The sequence below is a fragment of the Pseudophryne corroboree genome, chromosome 9 (assembly GCF_028390025.1).
Source record: "Pseudophryne corroboree isolate aPseCor3 chromosome 9, aPseCor3.hap2, whole genome shotgun sequence".
NCBI classification, from domain to species: Eukaryota; Metazoa; Chordata; class Amphibia; order Anura; family Myobatrachidae; genus Pseudophryne; species Pseudophryne corroboree.
In genome coordinates, this window is record NC_086452.1 from 290,947,950 (window position 1) to 290,961,817 (window position 13,868).

The 13,868-nt window shown below is 44.5% G+C and overlaps 1 protein-coding gene across 5 annotated transcripts in view; it reads right to left on the minus strand.

Annotated features, from left to right (window-relative positions):
• The window catches only part of SLC25A17 (solute carrier family 25 member 17), a 502,099-nt gene that overhangs the window by 131,237 nt on the left and 356,994 nt on the right, over positions 1 to 13,868 (minus strand). For all 5 annotated transcript variants that reach the window (XM_063940362.1, XM_063940358.1, XM_063940361.1 and 2 more), the window contains one exon: positions 8,303 to 8,448. In XM_063940362.1, coding sequence (XP_063796432.1) covers positions 8,303 to 8,448 — 146 coding nt within the window. The remainder of the gene's footprint in view (positions 1 to 8,302; positions 8,449 to 13,868) is intronic.

Genomic DNA, 13,868 nt, shown 5'->3' on the forward strand with positions numbered 1-13,868 from the left:
CACCACAATCATCTGCTCCACCTCCTCTCTAGAAGAGCCTTCCGCCTCAGACATGCCGACACAGGCGTACCGACACCCCCCACACACACAGGGATTGTATATATATATATATATATATATGGAGACAGTTCCCCCAATAAGGCCCTTTGGAGAGACAGAGAGAGAGTATGCCAGCACACACCCAGCGCCAATAACACTGGAAACAAAATTCCCAGATAAACAGCGCTTTTATATAATCATAGATAAATCTATACACTCACTGCGCCTTACAAGTGCCCCCCCCCCCCTCTTTTTTGCCCTCAGTGTGCTGTTGAAGAAAATGGCGCTGGTTAGTGCTGTGAGATCAAGCTCCGCACCCTCAGCGGCGGGTTTCGGTCCCGCTCAAATTTATTTATACTGGCGGGGATTATAATATATATTGCCTCCGCAGCCTATATAATCCTATGAGCCAGTCCTAGAGGTTTATTGCTGCCCAGGGCGCCTCCCCTGCGCCCATCAGTGCATGCAGTGTGTGGTGTGTGTGGGAGCAATGGCATGCAGCGTTACCTCATAGAAGATCTGAAGTCTTCAGCCGCCTTTGAAGTCTTCTTTCTTCGTATACTCACCCGGCTTCTATCTTCCGGCTCTGCGAGGAGGACGGCGGCGCGGCTCCGGGACGAACGGCGAGGGTGAGACCTGCGTTCCGACTTCCTCTGGAGCTAATGGTGTCCAGTAGCCTAAGAAGCAGAGCCTATCATTTAAGTAGGTCTGCTTCTCTCTCGTCAGTCCCACGACGCAGGGAGCCTGTTGCCAGCAGTGCTCCCTGAAAATAAAAAACCTAACAAAATACTTTTTCAGAAAAACTCAAGAGAGCTCCCCTGTAATGCACCCAGTCTCCTCTGGGCACAGGATCTAACTGAGGTCTGGAGGAGTGGCATGGAGGGAGGAGCCAGTGCACACCCATTCTAAAGTTCTTTATGGTGCCCATGTCTCCTGCGGAGCCCGTCTATACCCCATGGTCCTTACTGAGTCCCCAGCATCATCTAGGACGTAAGAGAAAACTGATTTTCCTGAGCCAGGAGGCGGGTGTATATGGACGGGCCTGTTGCATACTGGGAGGCCAAAAAGCTTTGACCATTTGGTGCAAATCCGCTGTTGCTTCATCATGTCCCAATGTTATACTGTGGATAACCTGTGGACCCTGCCGGAGAAAATGCAAGCTTTTGGATCTGAATTAAAAATGCTAGGTTAAATCAATATAAGATAGGCCAATTTTTTTAAATGTTTAATAAAGGTATTGCCTCAGTTTTGTTCACTTTTTTGGTATGGTTTTTAACAGCATGGTTTCTTGTGTAAATTATTTATGTAGTAAAACAAAACCCAACGACAACTTCATTTTTTTTCTCCACTATGAAACACAGTACCATGCTGATTTTTGTGTGGTATAAATGTATACCTGTGTTAAGTACCTAAAAAAAAAATGGGGATATCGAATGTTGATTTAACTTAGCATTTTAGTATAAGCGAAGTTCTTAGCAAACATTTGCGCAAATATGTGGGCCCTTCCACTGCGACCAGGTGACCTCATTAGATGTTCCCTAACATCTCTAATGCCATCACATTACATACATGTATCTAGGTCTTACCTTCAAATAGAGCCCTTATCAATGTGTGGTCAGCAATTTAGGAACCAGTGCAAACTAAAGCACCCGAGGGTAAATGGGAGGGGTGCCAATACCAGGGTGAAAGAGCCTTCCAGGGGGGGTTAAAAAGGGGGGGGGGGGCTGGATTGCACACCCAATTTCTAAACAGATTAAGAAGTGCTACCTTACTAAGGCTTCTGGTACTATGTTGGAGAAAAACAATGCTGATGAACGCTCTAAGCACGGTGGGGGGGGGGGGGGGGGGGGCAGGGCGATGTTTGGGGAGCTAACAGCCCACTCCAAGCAAAGGGGTGCATGATTCAACAACGTCATAGGAAGTATAGAGGATTTCCTTATCTGTTGAAGGGTCCATTTATCTATTAGGGCCAAATTAATCCAGGAATATGATTTGTGGACATGTGATTGCGTGTCAAACAAGTAATATTCCATAAGAAATCTCTGGAAGCCCTAGAGTGATCCTGAGGAGAGGGTATCTTTGATTGAAAAATGGGGTAAGATCTATCAGTACAAGGGTCAACAACAAAAATAAGATTTTACTTACCGGTAAATCTATTTCTCGTAGTCCGTAGTGGATGCTGGGGACTCCGTAAGGACCATGGGGAATAGACGGGCTCCGCAGGAGACATGGGCACTTTAAGAAAGAATTTAGATTCTGGTGTGCTCTGGCTCCTCCCTCTATGTCCCTCCTCCAGACCTCAGTTAGAGAAACTGTGCCCGGTAGAGCTGACAGTACAAGGAAAGGATTTTGGAAATCCAGGGCAAAACTCATACCAGTCACACCAATCACACCGTATAACTTGTGATAACTTTACCCAGTTAACAGTATGAACAACAACAGAGCATCAAGATCAACCCTGATGCAACTATAACATAACCCTTATTTATGCAATAACTATATACAAGCATTGCAGAAGAAGTCCGCACTTGGGACGGGCGCCCAGCATCCACTACGGACTACGAGAAATAGATTTACCGGTAAGTAAAATCTTATTTTCTCTAACGTCCTAGTGGATGCTGGGGACTCCGTAAGGACCATGGGGATTATACCAAAGCTCCCAAACGGGCGGGAGAGTGCGGATGAATCTGCAGCACCGATTGAGCAAACACAAGGTCCTCCTCAGCCAGGGTATCAAACTTGTAGAACTTTGCAAAAGTGTTTGAACCTGACCAAGTAGCCGCTCGGCAAAGCTGTAATGCCGAGACCACTCGGGCAGCCGCCCAAGAAGAGCCCACCTTCCTTGTGGAATGGGCCTTAACTGATTTAGGCAGCGGCAATCCAGCCGCATAATGAGCCTGCTGAATCGTGTTACAGATCCAGCGAGCAATAGTTTGCTTTGAAGCAGGAGCACCAAGCTTGTTGGAAGCATACAGGATAAACAAAGATTCTGTTTTCCTGACCCTAGCCGTTCTGGCTACATAAACTTTCAAAGCCCTGACTACATCAAGTAACTCGGAATCCTCCAAGTCAGTAGTAGCCACAGGCACCACAATACCACAATAGGTTGGTTTATATGAAAGGATGAAACCACTTTCGGCACAAATTGTGGGCGGGTCCGCAATTCTGCTCTATCCGCATGGAAAACCAGATAAGGGTTTTTATGTGACAAAGCCGCCAATTCTGACACACGCCTAGCCGAAGCCAAGGCTAGTAGCATGACCACCTTCCACGTGAGATATTTCAATTCCACCGTTTTGAGTGGCTCACACCAGTGTGATTTCAGGAAACTCAACACCACGTTAAGATCCCAAGGTGCCACTGGAGGCACAAAAGGGGGCTGAATATGTAGCACTCCCTTTACAAACGTCTGAACTTCAGGCAGAGAAGCCAGTTCTTTTTGAAAGAAAATGGATAGGGCCGAAATCTGGACCTTAATGGAACCCAATTTTAGTCCCAAAGTCACTCCCGACTGTAGGAAGTGAAGGAAACGGCCCAGCTGGAATTCCTCCGTAGGGGCATTCCTGGCCTCACACCAAGTAACATATTTTCGCCATATACGGTGATAATGTTGAGCCGTCACGTCCTTCCTAGCCTTTATCAGCGTAGGAATGACCTCATCCGGAATGTCTTTTTCTGCTAGGATCCGGCGTTCAATCGCCATGCCGTCAAACGCAGCCGCGGTAAGTCTTGGAACAGACAGGGCCCCTGTTGCAACAAGTCCTGTCTTAGAGGCAGAGGCCACGGGTCCTCTATGAGCAATTCCTGCAGATCTGGATACCAAGTCCTTCTTGGCCAATCCGGAACAATGAGTATTGTTCTCACTCCTCTTTTTCTTATGATTCTCAGCACCTTGGGTATGAGAGGAAGAGGAGGAAATACATAGACCGACTGGAACACCCACGGTGTCACCAGTGCGTCCACAGCTATCGCCTGAGGGTCTCTTGACCTGGCGCAATATCTCTGCAGCTTTTTGTTGAGGCGGGATGCCATCATGTCCACCTGTGGCAGTTCCCACCGACTTGCAATCTGCGTGAAGACTTCTTGATGAAGTCCCCACTCTCCCGGGTGGAGGTCGTGTCTGCTGAGGAAGTCTGCTTCCCAGTTGTCCACTCCCGGAATGAACACTGCTGACAGTGCGCTTACGTGATTCTCCACCCAGCGAAGAATTTTGGTGGCTTCTACCATCGCCACCCTGCTCCTTGTGCCGCCTTGGCGGTTTACATGAGCCACTGCGGTGATGTTGTCTGACTGAATCAGAACCGGTTGGTCGCGAAGCAGTGACTCCGCTTGACGTAGGGCGCTGTATATGGCCCTTAGTTCCAGGATGTTGATGTGAAGGCAAGTCTCCTGACTTGACCACAGACCTTGGAAATTTCTTCCCTGAGTGACTGCCCCCCACCCTCGGAGGCTTGCATCCGTGGTCACCAGGACCCAGTCCTGAATGCCGAATCTGCGGCCCTCCAGAAGGTGAGCACTCTGCAGCCACCACAGGAGAGACACCCTGGCCCTGGGGGATAGGGTGATTAACCGATGCATCTAAAGATGTGATCCGGACCATTTGTCCAGTAGATCCCATTGAAAGGTCCTAGCATGGAACCTGCCGAAGGGAATGGCCTCGTATGATGCCACCATCTTTCCCAGGACTCGCGTGCAGTGATGCACCGACACCTGTTTTGGTTTTAATAGGTTTCTGACCAGTGTCATGAGTTCCTGAGCCTTCTCCATCGGGAGATAAACCCTCTTCTGGTCTGTGTCCAGAATCATGCCCAGGAAAGGCAGACGAGTCGTAGGAATCAACTGCGACTTTGGAATATTTAGAATCCAGCCGTGTTGTCGTAACACTTCCAGAGAGCGTGCTACGCTGTTCAGCAACTGCTCTCTTGACTTCGCTTTTATGAGGAGATCGTCCAAGTATGGGATAATTGTGACCCCTTGCTTCCGCAGGACTACCATCATTTCCGCCATTACCTTGGTAAATATTCTCGGTGCCGTGGAGAGACCAAACGGCAACGTCTGAAATTGGTAATGACAATCCTGTACCACAAATCTTAGGTACGCCTGATGAGGTGGATAAATGGGGACATGAAGGTATGCATCCTTTATGTCCAGAGACACCATAAAATCCCCCCCTTCCAGGCTTGCGATGACCGCTCTGAGCGATTCCATCTTGAACTTAAACCTTTTCAGGTATATGTTCAGGGATTTTAAATTTAATATGGGTCTGACCGAACCGTCCGGTTTCGGTACCTCAAACATGGTCGAATAATAACCCTTTCCTTGTTGAAGGAGGGGAACCTTGACCACCGCCTGTTGAAGATACAATTTGTGAATTGCAGTTAATACTATTTCTCTCTCTAAGGGGGAAGCTGGCAGGGCCGATTTGAGGTATCGGTGAGGGGGCATCTCTTCGAATTCCAGCTTGTATCCCTGAGACACAATCTCTATTGCCCAGGGATCCAACTGTGAGTGAACCCGCCGGGCCTAGCTCCGCCTGTGGAGCCCCTGCGTCATGCGGTGGATTTAGTGGAAGCCGGGGAGGACTTCTGTTCGTTGTGCAGCTTTCTTCCTCTGCCCCTGCCTCTGGCAAGAAAGGACGCAGCTCAGACTTTCTTGCCTTTTTGTGATCGAAAGGACTGCATTTGGTAATACGGTGCTTTCTTAGGTTGTGAGGAAACATATGGCAAAAAATTTGACTTTCCAGCAGTAGCTGTGGAGACCAGGTCCGAGAGACCCTCCCCAAACAATTCCTCACCCTTGTAAGGTAAAACCTCCATGTGCCTTTTTGAGTCGGCATCACCTGTCCATTGCCGAGTCCACAGGACCCTTCTGGCAGAAATCGACATAGCATTTATTCTAGAGCCCAGTAGACTAATGTCTCTTTGAGCATCCCTCATATATAGGACAGCGTCTTTTATATGCCCCAGGGTCATTAATATAGTATCCTTGTCTAAGGTATCAAGTTCCTCAGACAGGGTGTCCGTCCATGCTGCTACAGCACTACACACCCAGGCCGACACGATCGCTGGCCTCAGTAAGGTACCCGTATGTGTATAAATGGACTTCAGGGTACCCTCTTGCTTTCTATCCGCAGCATCTTTTAGGGTGGCCGTATCCTGTGACGGCAGGGCTACCCTCTTGGATAAGCGTGTTAAAGCTTTGCCCACCCTAGGGAAGGATTCCCAGCGTAACCTGTCCGTAGGCGGGAAAGGATACGCCATAAGCATCCGTTTGGAAATCTGCAGTTTTTTATCTGGAGATTCCCAAGCCTTTTCACATAACTCATTTAGCTCGTGTGAAGGGGGAAAGGTCACCACCTACCTTTTTTCCCCATATATATGAACCCTCTTGTCAGGGACTGGGGTTTCCTCTGTGATGTGCAACACATCCTTAATTGCTATAATCATATAACGGATGGATTTAGCCAATTTAGGCTGTAACTTTGCATCATCGTAATCGACACTGAAGTCAGAATCCATGTCAGTATCTGTGTCAACAATTTGGGATAGTGGGCGCTTCTGAGACCCTGACGGCCTTTGCGACATAGGATCAGGCACGGGCTAAGACCCTGACTGTCCTAAGGCTTCAGTTTTATCCAACCTTTTATGCAAGGAATTAACATTATCATTTAAAACCTTCCACATATCCATCCAATCAGGTGTCGGCGCCGTCGGCGGAGACACCACATTCATTTGCTCCTGCTCTGTTTCCACATAACCTTCCTCGTCAAACATGTCGACACAAGCGTACCGACACACCACACACACAGGGAATGCTCTTTTTGAAGACAGTTCCCCCACAAGGCCCTTTGGAGAGACAGAGAGAGAGTATGCCAGCAGACACCCCAGCGCTATATAACCCAGGAATAACACAGTAACTTAATGTTAACCCATTAGCCGCTGTTATATTGATTTTTGCGCCTAATTATGTGCCCCCCTCTCCTTTTACCCTCTTCTACCGTGTATCTGCAGGGGAGAGCCTGGGGAGCTTCCTCTCAGCGGAGCTGTGGAGAAAAAATGGTGCTGGTGAGTGCTGAGGAAGAAGCCCCGCCCCCTCAGCGGCGGGCTTCTGTCCCGCTTCATTGTACAATTTTTGGCGGGGGCTCATACATATATACAGTGCCCAACTGTATATATGCAAAACTTTTGCCAAAGAGGTCCTAATTGCTGCCCAGGGCGCCCCCCCACCCCCTGCGCCCTGCACCCTTACAGTGACCGGAGTATGTGAGGTGTGTGTGGGAGCAATGGCGCACAGCTGCAGTGCTGTGCGCTACCTCAGTGAAGACTGGAGTCTTCTGCCGCCGATTTCGAAGTCTTCTTGCTTCTTATGCTCACCCGGCTTCTGTCTTCCGGCTCTGCGAGGGGGACGGCGGCGCGGCTCTGGGATCGGACGACGAGGGTGAGATCCTGTGTACGATCCCTCTGGAGCTAATGGTGTCCAGTAGCCTAAGAAGCAGGACCTATCTGCAGAGAGTAGGGCTGCTTCTCTCCCCTCAGTCCCACGATGCAGGGAGTCTGTTGCCAGCAGAGCTCCCTGAAAATAAAAAACCTAACAAAATACTTTCTTACAGCAAGCTCAGGAGAGCTCACTTAACAGCACCCAGCTCGTCCGGGCACAGATTCAAACTGAGGTCTGGAGGAGGGACATAGAGGGAGGAGCCAGAGCACACCAGAATCTAAATTCTTTCTTAAAGTGCCCTGTCTCCTGCGGAGCCCGTCTATTCCCCATGGTCCTTACGGAGTCCCCAGCATCCACTAGGACGTTAGAGAAATTAAAATCCCCTAAAATAACAGACCCCTTACAACACAATCTTTTTTTGCTTTATTTCATGAGAATGCGTCTTAGACACACAGTAATGTAATATGATGCACAAACAGCTTCTGCTGATTAAAATGATATGCAGCATGCCTATATTCTGTGCGTGACTGCGACTGTATTTGCATACAAAATTCTATGTGTAACGTTTTAATTCAGATGCAGACAGAGCTGCAATAAAAAAAAAATAGCAAAAAAAAAAAAAAAGAGACACTTGGCGCTACAGATTCCGTCCCGGCATGGGGTGACTTCAAGGGCTTTTTAGCATGACTGCAGCAAGGATGTAAGAGGACACATCTGTAATTCTTTTTTGAGTATACTACAGAGCATGCCTTTACTCTAATTGTAGTAGCATAACAAAAATGTTTCAACCCATCAAAACAAACTATTTGGGACAGTTTTTACTTACTTCTGTTTGCCTTCTTAGGAGTTGACGCTTTAGTGCTTCGTAGAACATGAACTGGATTGCTGGGTTGAAAACCAAAAGCAGCGAAGGGAAGGTACCATTCCACAGGGCCATCACTCCCTCCTGCTGCAAGATCTTTTGAAATGCATCTACAACACAATAACATATCTAAATGGTCACAATGAAGAATCATTGATTAGAAAATCAGTATACTCTACAGATGTCATCTCATACTTGATTGCATAGTCGCACCAAATGATCCTACTTGGTGCGAGAGGTCCCATGTTTCAGAGAGCATCTCTTTTGCTCGAATATGCCACTTCACTAGACTGCAATGATTAATTTGAAATGCAACACTTGCATATCTGTGTGCAGATGAGTCTGAATCTGCATATGAAATGCTACTATGCGGTGGCCACAACTTTTTTTCACGCCAAGTTCCGCTATGCTTCATCTGCAACTTTGTACATATTAAAACTAATTTCTGTGTAGTTAAAGTTGTTGCCCGGTGTCTCTGGTAGACCTGAGTGGTGTTTAGCTGCAGCAAATGTAAATTTAAAGAAACCGTTGCTATGCAACAGTGCTCGGCAGTGGCGGATCCAGAGGTGGGGCTGCAGTGCAGTCGAAAACTCAAATAGGGAGCCACACCAACTGCCAGTGAGTCCTGGCCAGCTATGTTTGGCAGGATTTGGGGCAGCAGTTGGTGTGGCTTCCTTGTTTGAAATTTGGACTGCACTGCAGCCCACCTATGGAGCCATCACTGGTGCTCAGCAGGGCACACTAGCGCCACATGGCGTATTGAGGCTAGGTGGATGAGCTTTAAATATACATGTGTGACTTAAAAAGTAAAATACTTTAATATAATAGATTATTATCCACAATACGCAATTTAAAAAAAGGATGTCTCAAATATAATTATGAGATAATATCTCAGTCATGATATAAAGACTCTAAACCTAATACCGGTATACATGAACAAACATATGACGAATATAGATTACTGCTCTGCTTATTTTGGTAAACTTTGCTGTGATGGATGTTTATTGCTATCAACTTAAGACATTATATGCTGTAGATATTATGGTGTTAGTTGTTAGTTAGAGAGAATAGAGAAGAGAATAAGAGAAGACTAAGGTCCTGCTGGACAAATGAGTGGCTTTTGCAGAGGGAGTATCGCACTCACATGCCACTGCTGATGGAGATTCAGGAGAAATATCCAGAAGATGATCGCAACATCCTGCACATGGATGGTGCCACCTTCAAGAAGTTGCTGCATCTGGTGACTCCCTACATCAGGAGGCAGAATACTTAGCTGAGGAGGGCCATCCCTGCTAAGGAAAGGTTGGTGGCTACCCTGAGGTTCCTGGCTACTGGCAAGTCCCTGGATGACCTGAAGTTTGGCTGCCTCATCTCCCCTCAAGCTTTAGGCCTCATCATCCCAGAGAAGAAAAACACCACGCTTTATTTCTTGTGAAAGTAAAAAAGATTTTTTAATTATTACAATATATACTATACACAGTATTGTGCACGGCTATATATATGTGTGTGTATATATATATATATATATATATATATAGGTAGTGGAGAAAATAAGCGCTAATGAGTGTAGTGACAATTATAACGGAAATACTCAGGTGGGTTAAAAATTATTATGGTCTTGGACACTTATCTGGTGAGTAAGAACTTCCAGCCGATGTTCATCATTTTAGGATTAACATGTAAAAAGAAGAAACAGCAAACATAGTGTGTATCGTTCATGGATTAAAACGATGCCATTTACAATATAGGGCACGAGCTTAGGGAACTTGCTTATTCCCAATAAAATGTAATCTGTAACTTCACAACATAAAATACAGATTTAATGAACAATCACATAAAAAACGGCTAGACAACACACGTACAAGATTTAAAATCATAAAAGCTTATCTGTCCATTATGGGAATAGGGAGGTCAGCAACAAACTATCCCAGGGACACAAGATAGCCAAAGGTTATGCGTACAGGATAAAAAAGTTCAAACGCTTATCTGTCCATCAAGGGGAGTTCAGCAGCAAACAGTACCAACGCGTTTCGTCCGTCAAGGTGTGGACTTCTTCAAGGGGATCAAGAAAGTGAGCTCAAACAGCTCCATTTATACCGTCCAGCAGGAAGCTGCACATGTCAGTTCTTAGTGACATCACTTCCTGTATTATTATTGATGTCAAATTTATTTAGAGACAAAAAGACAAAAGAATACCTAATTAGTTTAGAGAAATGAAGTGGGATAACTGGCCAATCGTGATAGGGATGTAAAAGTGACTATAAAAGTGGTTAAGTGATGTAGACGGCATCCAAACAGATGAATAAATTTGACACTTACATTGACATAAATAAATTTGCGAGATCACTGACTCTCAAAAGACATTTTCCTAAGAAAGAGCAGGATGCGGCACATACAGAACCATCTAAATCAGGCCTTAAACGGAAATCAAAATTCTATCCCTTGGAGTCTAAAGGTAATTACATCAACGTCTTTCAGGAACTTGTTAAAAAGGATATATGCGACATGGATTTAACACCGCATCCCTATTCGAACTTAAAAAACAAGGAAAAAGAAGCACTTAAAGCACTACAGGATAATAAAAATATCGTGATAAAGCAGGCGGATAAGGGAGGCGGTATAGTCCTCTTGGACAGGGAAGCATATGAACAAGAAGCATATCGCTTACTGAATGACACTACATCATATAAAAAACTTTCACAAGACCGCACTAATCCCTTCATCGAAGAATTACGACCAATACTACTCCATTACTTCCATAACAACACATTGGATAAAAATGAATTCCAGTTCCTAATGATGACAACCCCGGTGATACCTACATTTTATTATCTACCTAAGATACATAAGTCATTAACAAGTCCACCAGGGAGACCTATAATTTCGGGCATCGACTCTCTGACAAGCCATCTTTCAGAATATATCGATATCTTTTTGCAAAAATATGTTATGTCCTTACCATCTTATCTGAAAGATACAGGCAATGTGATTAATATTCTATCTGAAATCGAATGGAAAGAAAATTACATCTGGATTACCATTGATGTACAAAGTCTATACACTTGCATCAAACACGAGAAAGGCATAGAATCCTGTAGAAAATTCATGGATAGAGACCTGGAGATCACAACAACCCACAAAAACGCAATCTGTGACTTTATGAGATTCACTCTTAGCCACAATTATTTCATATTTCAGAAAACCTTCTTTCTACAAACTTGCGGAACCGCAATGGGCACTACCTTCGCGCCCAGCTTCGCCAATCTGCTGATGGGATCGTGGGAGGAAGAATGCATCTACAACAACAATCCATACCTTGATAATTTGATCATTTACAAGAGATATATAGATGATATCTTGATCATTTGGAAAGGAGACCTTGACATATTTAAAGCCTTTTTAGGTACATTGGAATCCAACAACTATAACCTAAAATTTACACATGAAATCAATAAAAAACAAATTAATTTTCTGGATCACACCTGTCAAATAGTGGAACACAGATCGTCACCAGCAATCACATTAAAAACGTTGATACCAATAGTTACCTTCACTTCAAAAGCTGTCATGCAAAAAACTGGAAAACAAACATCCCCTACTCCCAATTTTACCGCATCAAGCGTAACTGCAGCGACAAACAAGACTGCGAGAATCAACTAACTACATATGCCAACAGATTTAAGGAGAGAAAGTATCCTGATACCGTGATTACTAAAGCACTAGAGAAAACAGCCATTACATCTAGACAAGACCTATTCAGCAAGAACATCAAAGAAAAAGACAAAAATGTCACCCCCTTTATTACCACTTTCAGCAATCAAGAACACCAAATCAGGCAATCCATTAAAAAACATTGGGATCTCCTTTTGCTTGATCCTATCCTTAAAGAAATACTTCCTTCCAGACCAGATATAGTCTTTCGGAAAACGAGTAATTTAAAGGATATTCTGGCTCCCAGCCACTTGCCAACCAAAACCATTAACATAAGAAATACCATCGGAACCTGCAAGGGCTGCTACAAATGCGGCAACTGTAATATCTGCAAATTTCTTCATCCCAATAGAAAAAAATTCTTCAACCATAATAACACAAAGGAATATTTCATCAAAGATTTCCTTAATTGTAATTCCACAATGATCATATACCTATTGGAATGTACTTGCGGACTAAAATATGTGGGCAAAACAAAGAGGATTCTAAAACTGCGGATACAGGAATACATTAGAAATATCAAAAATAAAGTTGATAATCATACAGTATCCAAACATTTTATAGATAAACACAGATCGAATCCAGAGGAGATCACATTTAAAGCCATTGAATGGGTCAAACTTGGAGACAGAGGAGGAGATATATTGAACAAACTCTCCAAACGTGAAATGTTTTGGATTTACGAGCTCCAAACATTATCACCACAAGGATTAAATGAAGCCTTTGAAATTGCCCCTTTCCTTTAACAACGATCTGTATTTTACACTCATTCTTTCACTTATGGTACTGTTTTTTATGATATTTTATGCTACAAATATGAAAGTTACTTTCGCCCATTTTTGTTCTTGTGTGTTCCCATTTCAGCTATTTTCTCCCATCAAAAATGTAAATAAGAATCATCTCTTCAAAAAATGGGATTCTCCTGATATATCTAAGGATATTTGGCTGTTTTTATGCGACACAAAGAGAATTCATTTTATAATTTATTTTCTAATCATTTTAATCATTTTTTAAAAATTTTAAAAAAAAATTCCTTAAATTTTTTTAAATCTTTACACCTTATCACCATTAGTGTTCACAACACTTATTGCACTGCCTCACGTAATTCTAGTTGGATCTCTATATATGTATATTTATTTTAGGTTAGCTACATCTACTCTCCATATTCACTAATATCAAGCATCAATTGAAGCTGTCACTCAAATTAATGGCGGTGCGTTCCACGGCCCGTTTTTCCAAATGGCGGTGCGTTCCACAGCACTATGACGTCACTTGCACTTAAATTAGGAAGCACAAACCCCAATCTTCCTCACTAATCATCATGTTTTCCTCAACTATTATTATTATTTTTTAATAAGCTGTTTCCCGTGAATATAAATCGTCCCCCCGCCAGATACGGCGCCCAAAATGGCGGTGCGCTCCATATTTTGTAAGTAACACCTAAAATGGCGGTGCGTTTCACCTAGCCATTGCACCAGTGGCGGAAGTGACGCACCTAAGATGGCGGTGCGTTCCACAGTCTTTTTGGGCGGCGGTGCGTTCCATAATGCGTTCCACCGCCGTCTGCATTGGCGGAAGTGACGTCCGCAAGATGGCAGTGCGTTTCACCTATATTCTAGACGGCGGTGCGTTCCACACAGCGCTCCACCGCCGTCTACATCACCTAATCACTGTATTGGCGGAAGTGACGTCCGCAAGATGGCGGTGCGTTCCACCTATACTATTAGACGGCGGCGCGTTCCACACAGCGTTCCACCGCCGTCTACATCACTTAACCACTTTTATAGTCACTTTTACATCCCTATCACGATTGGCCAGT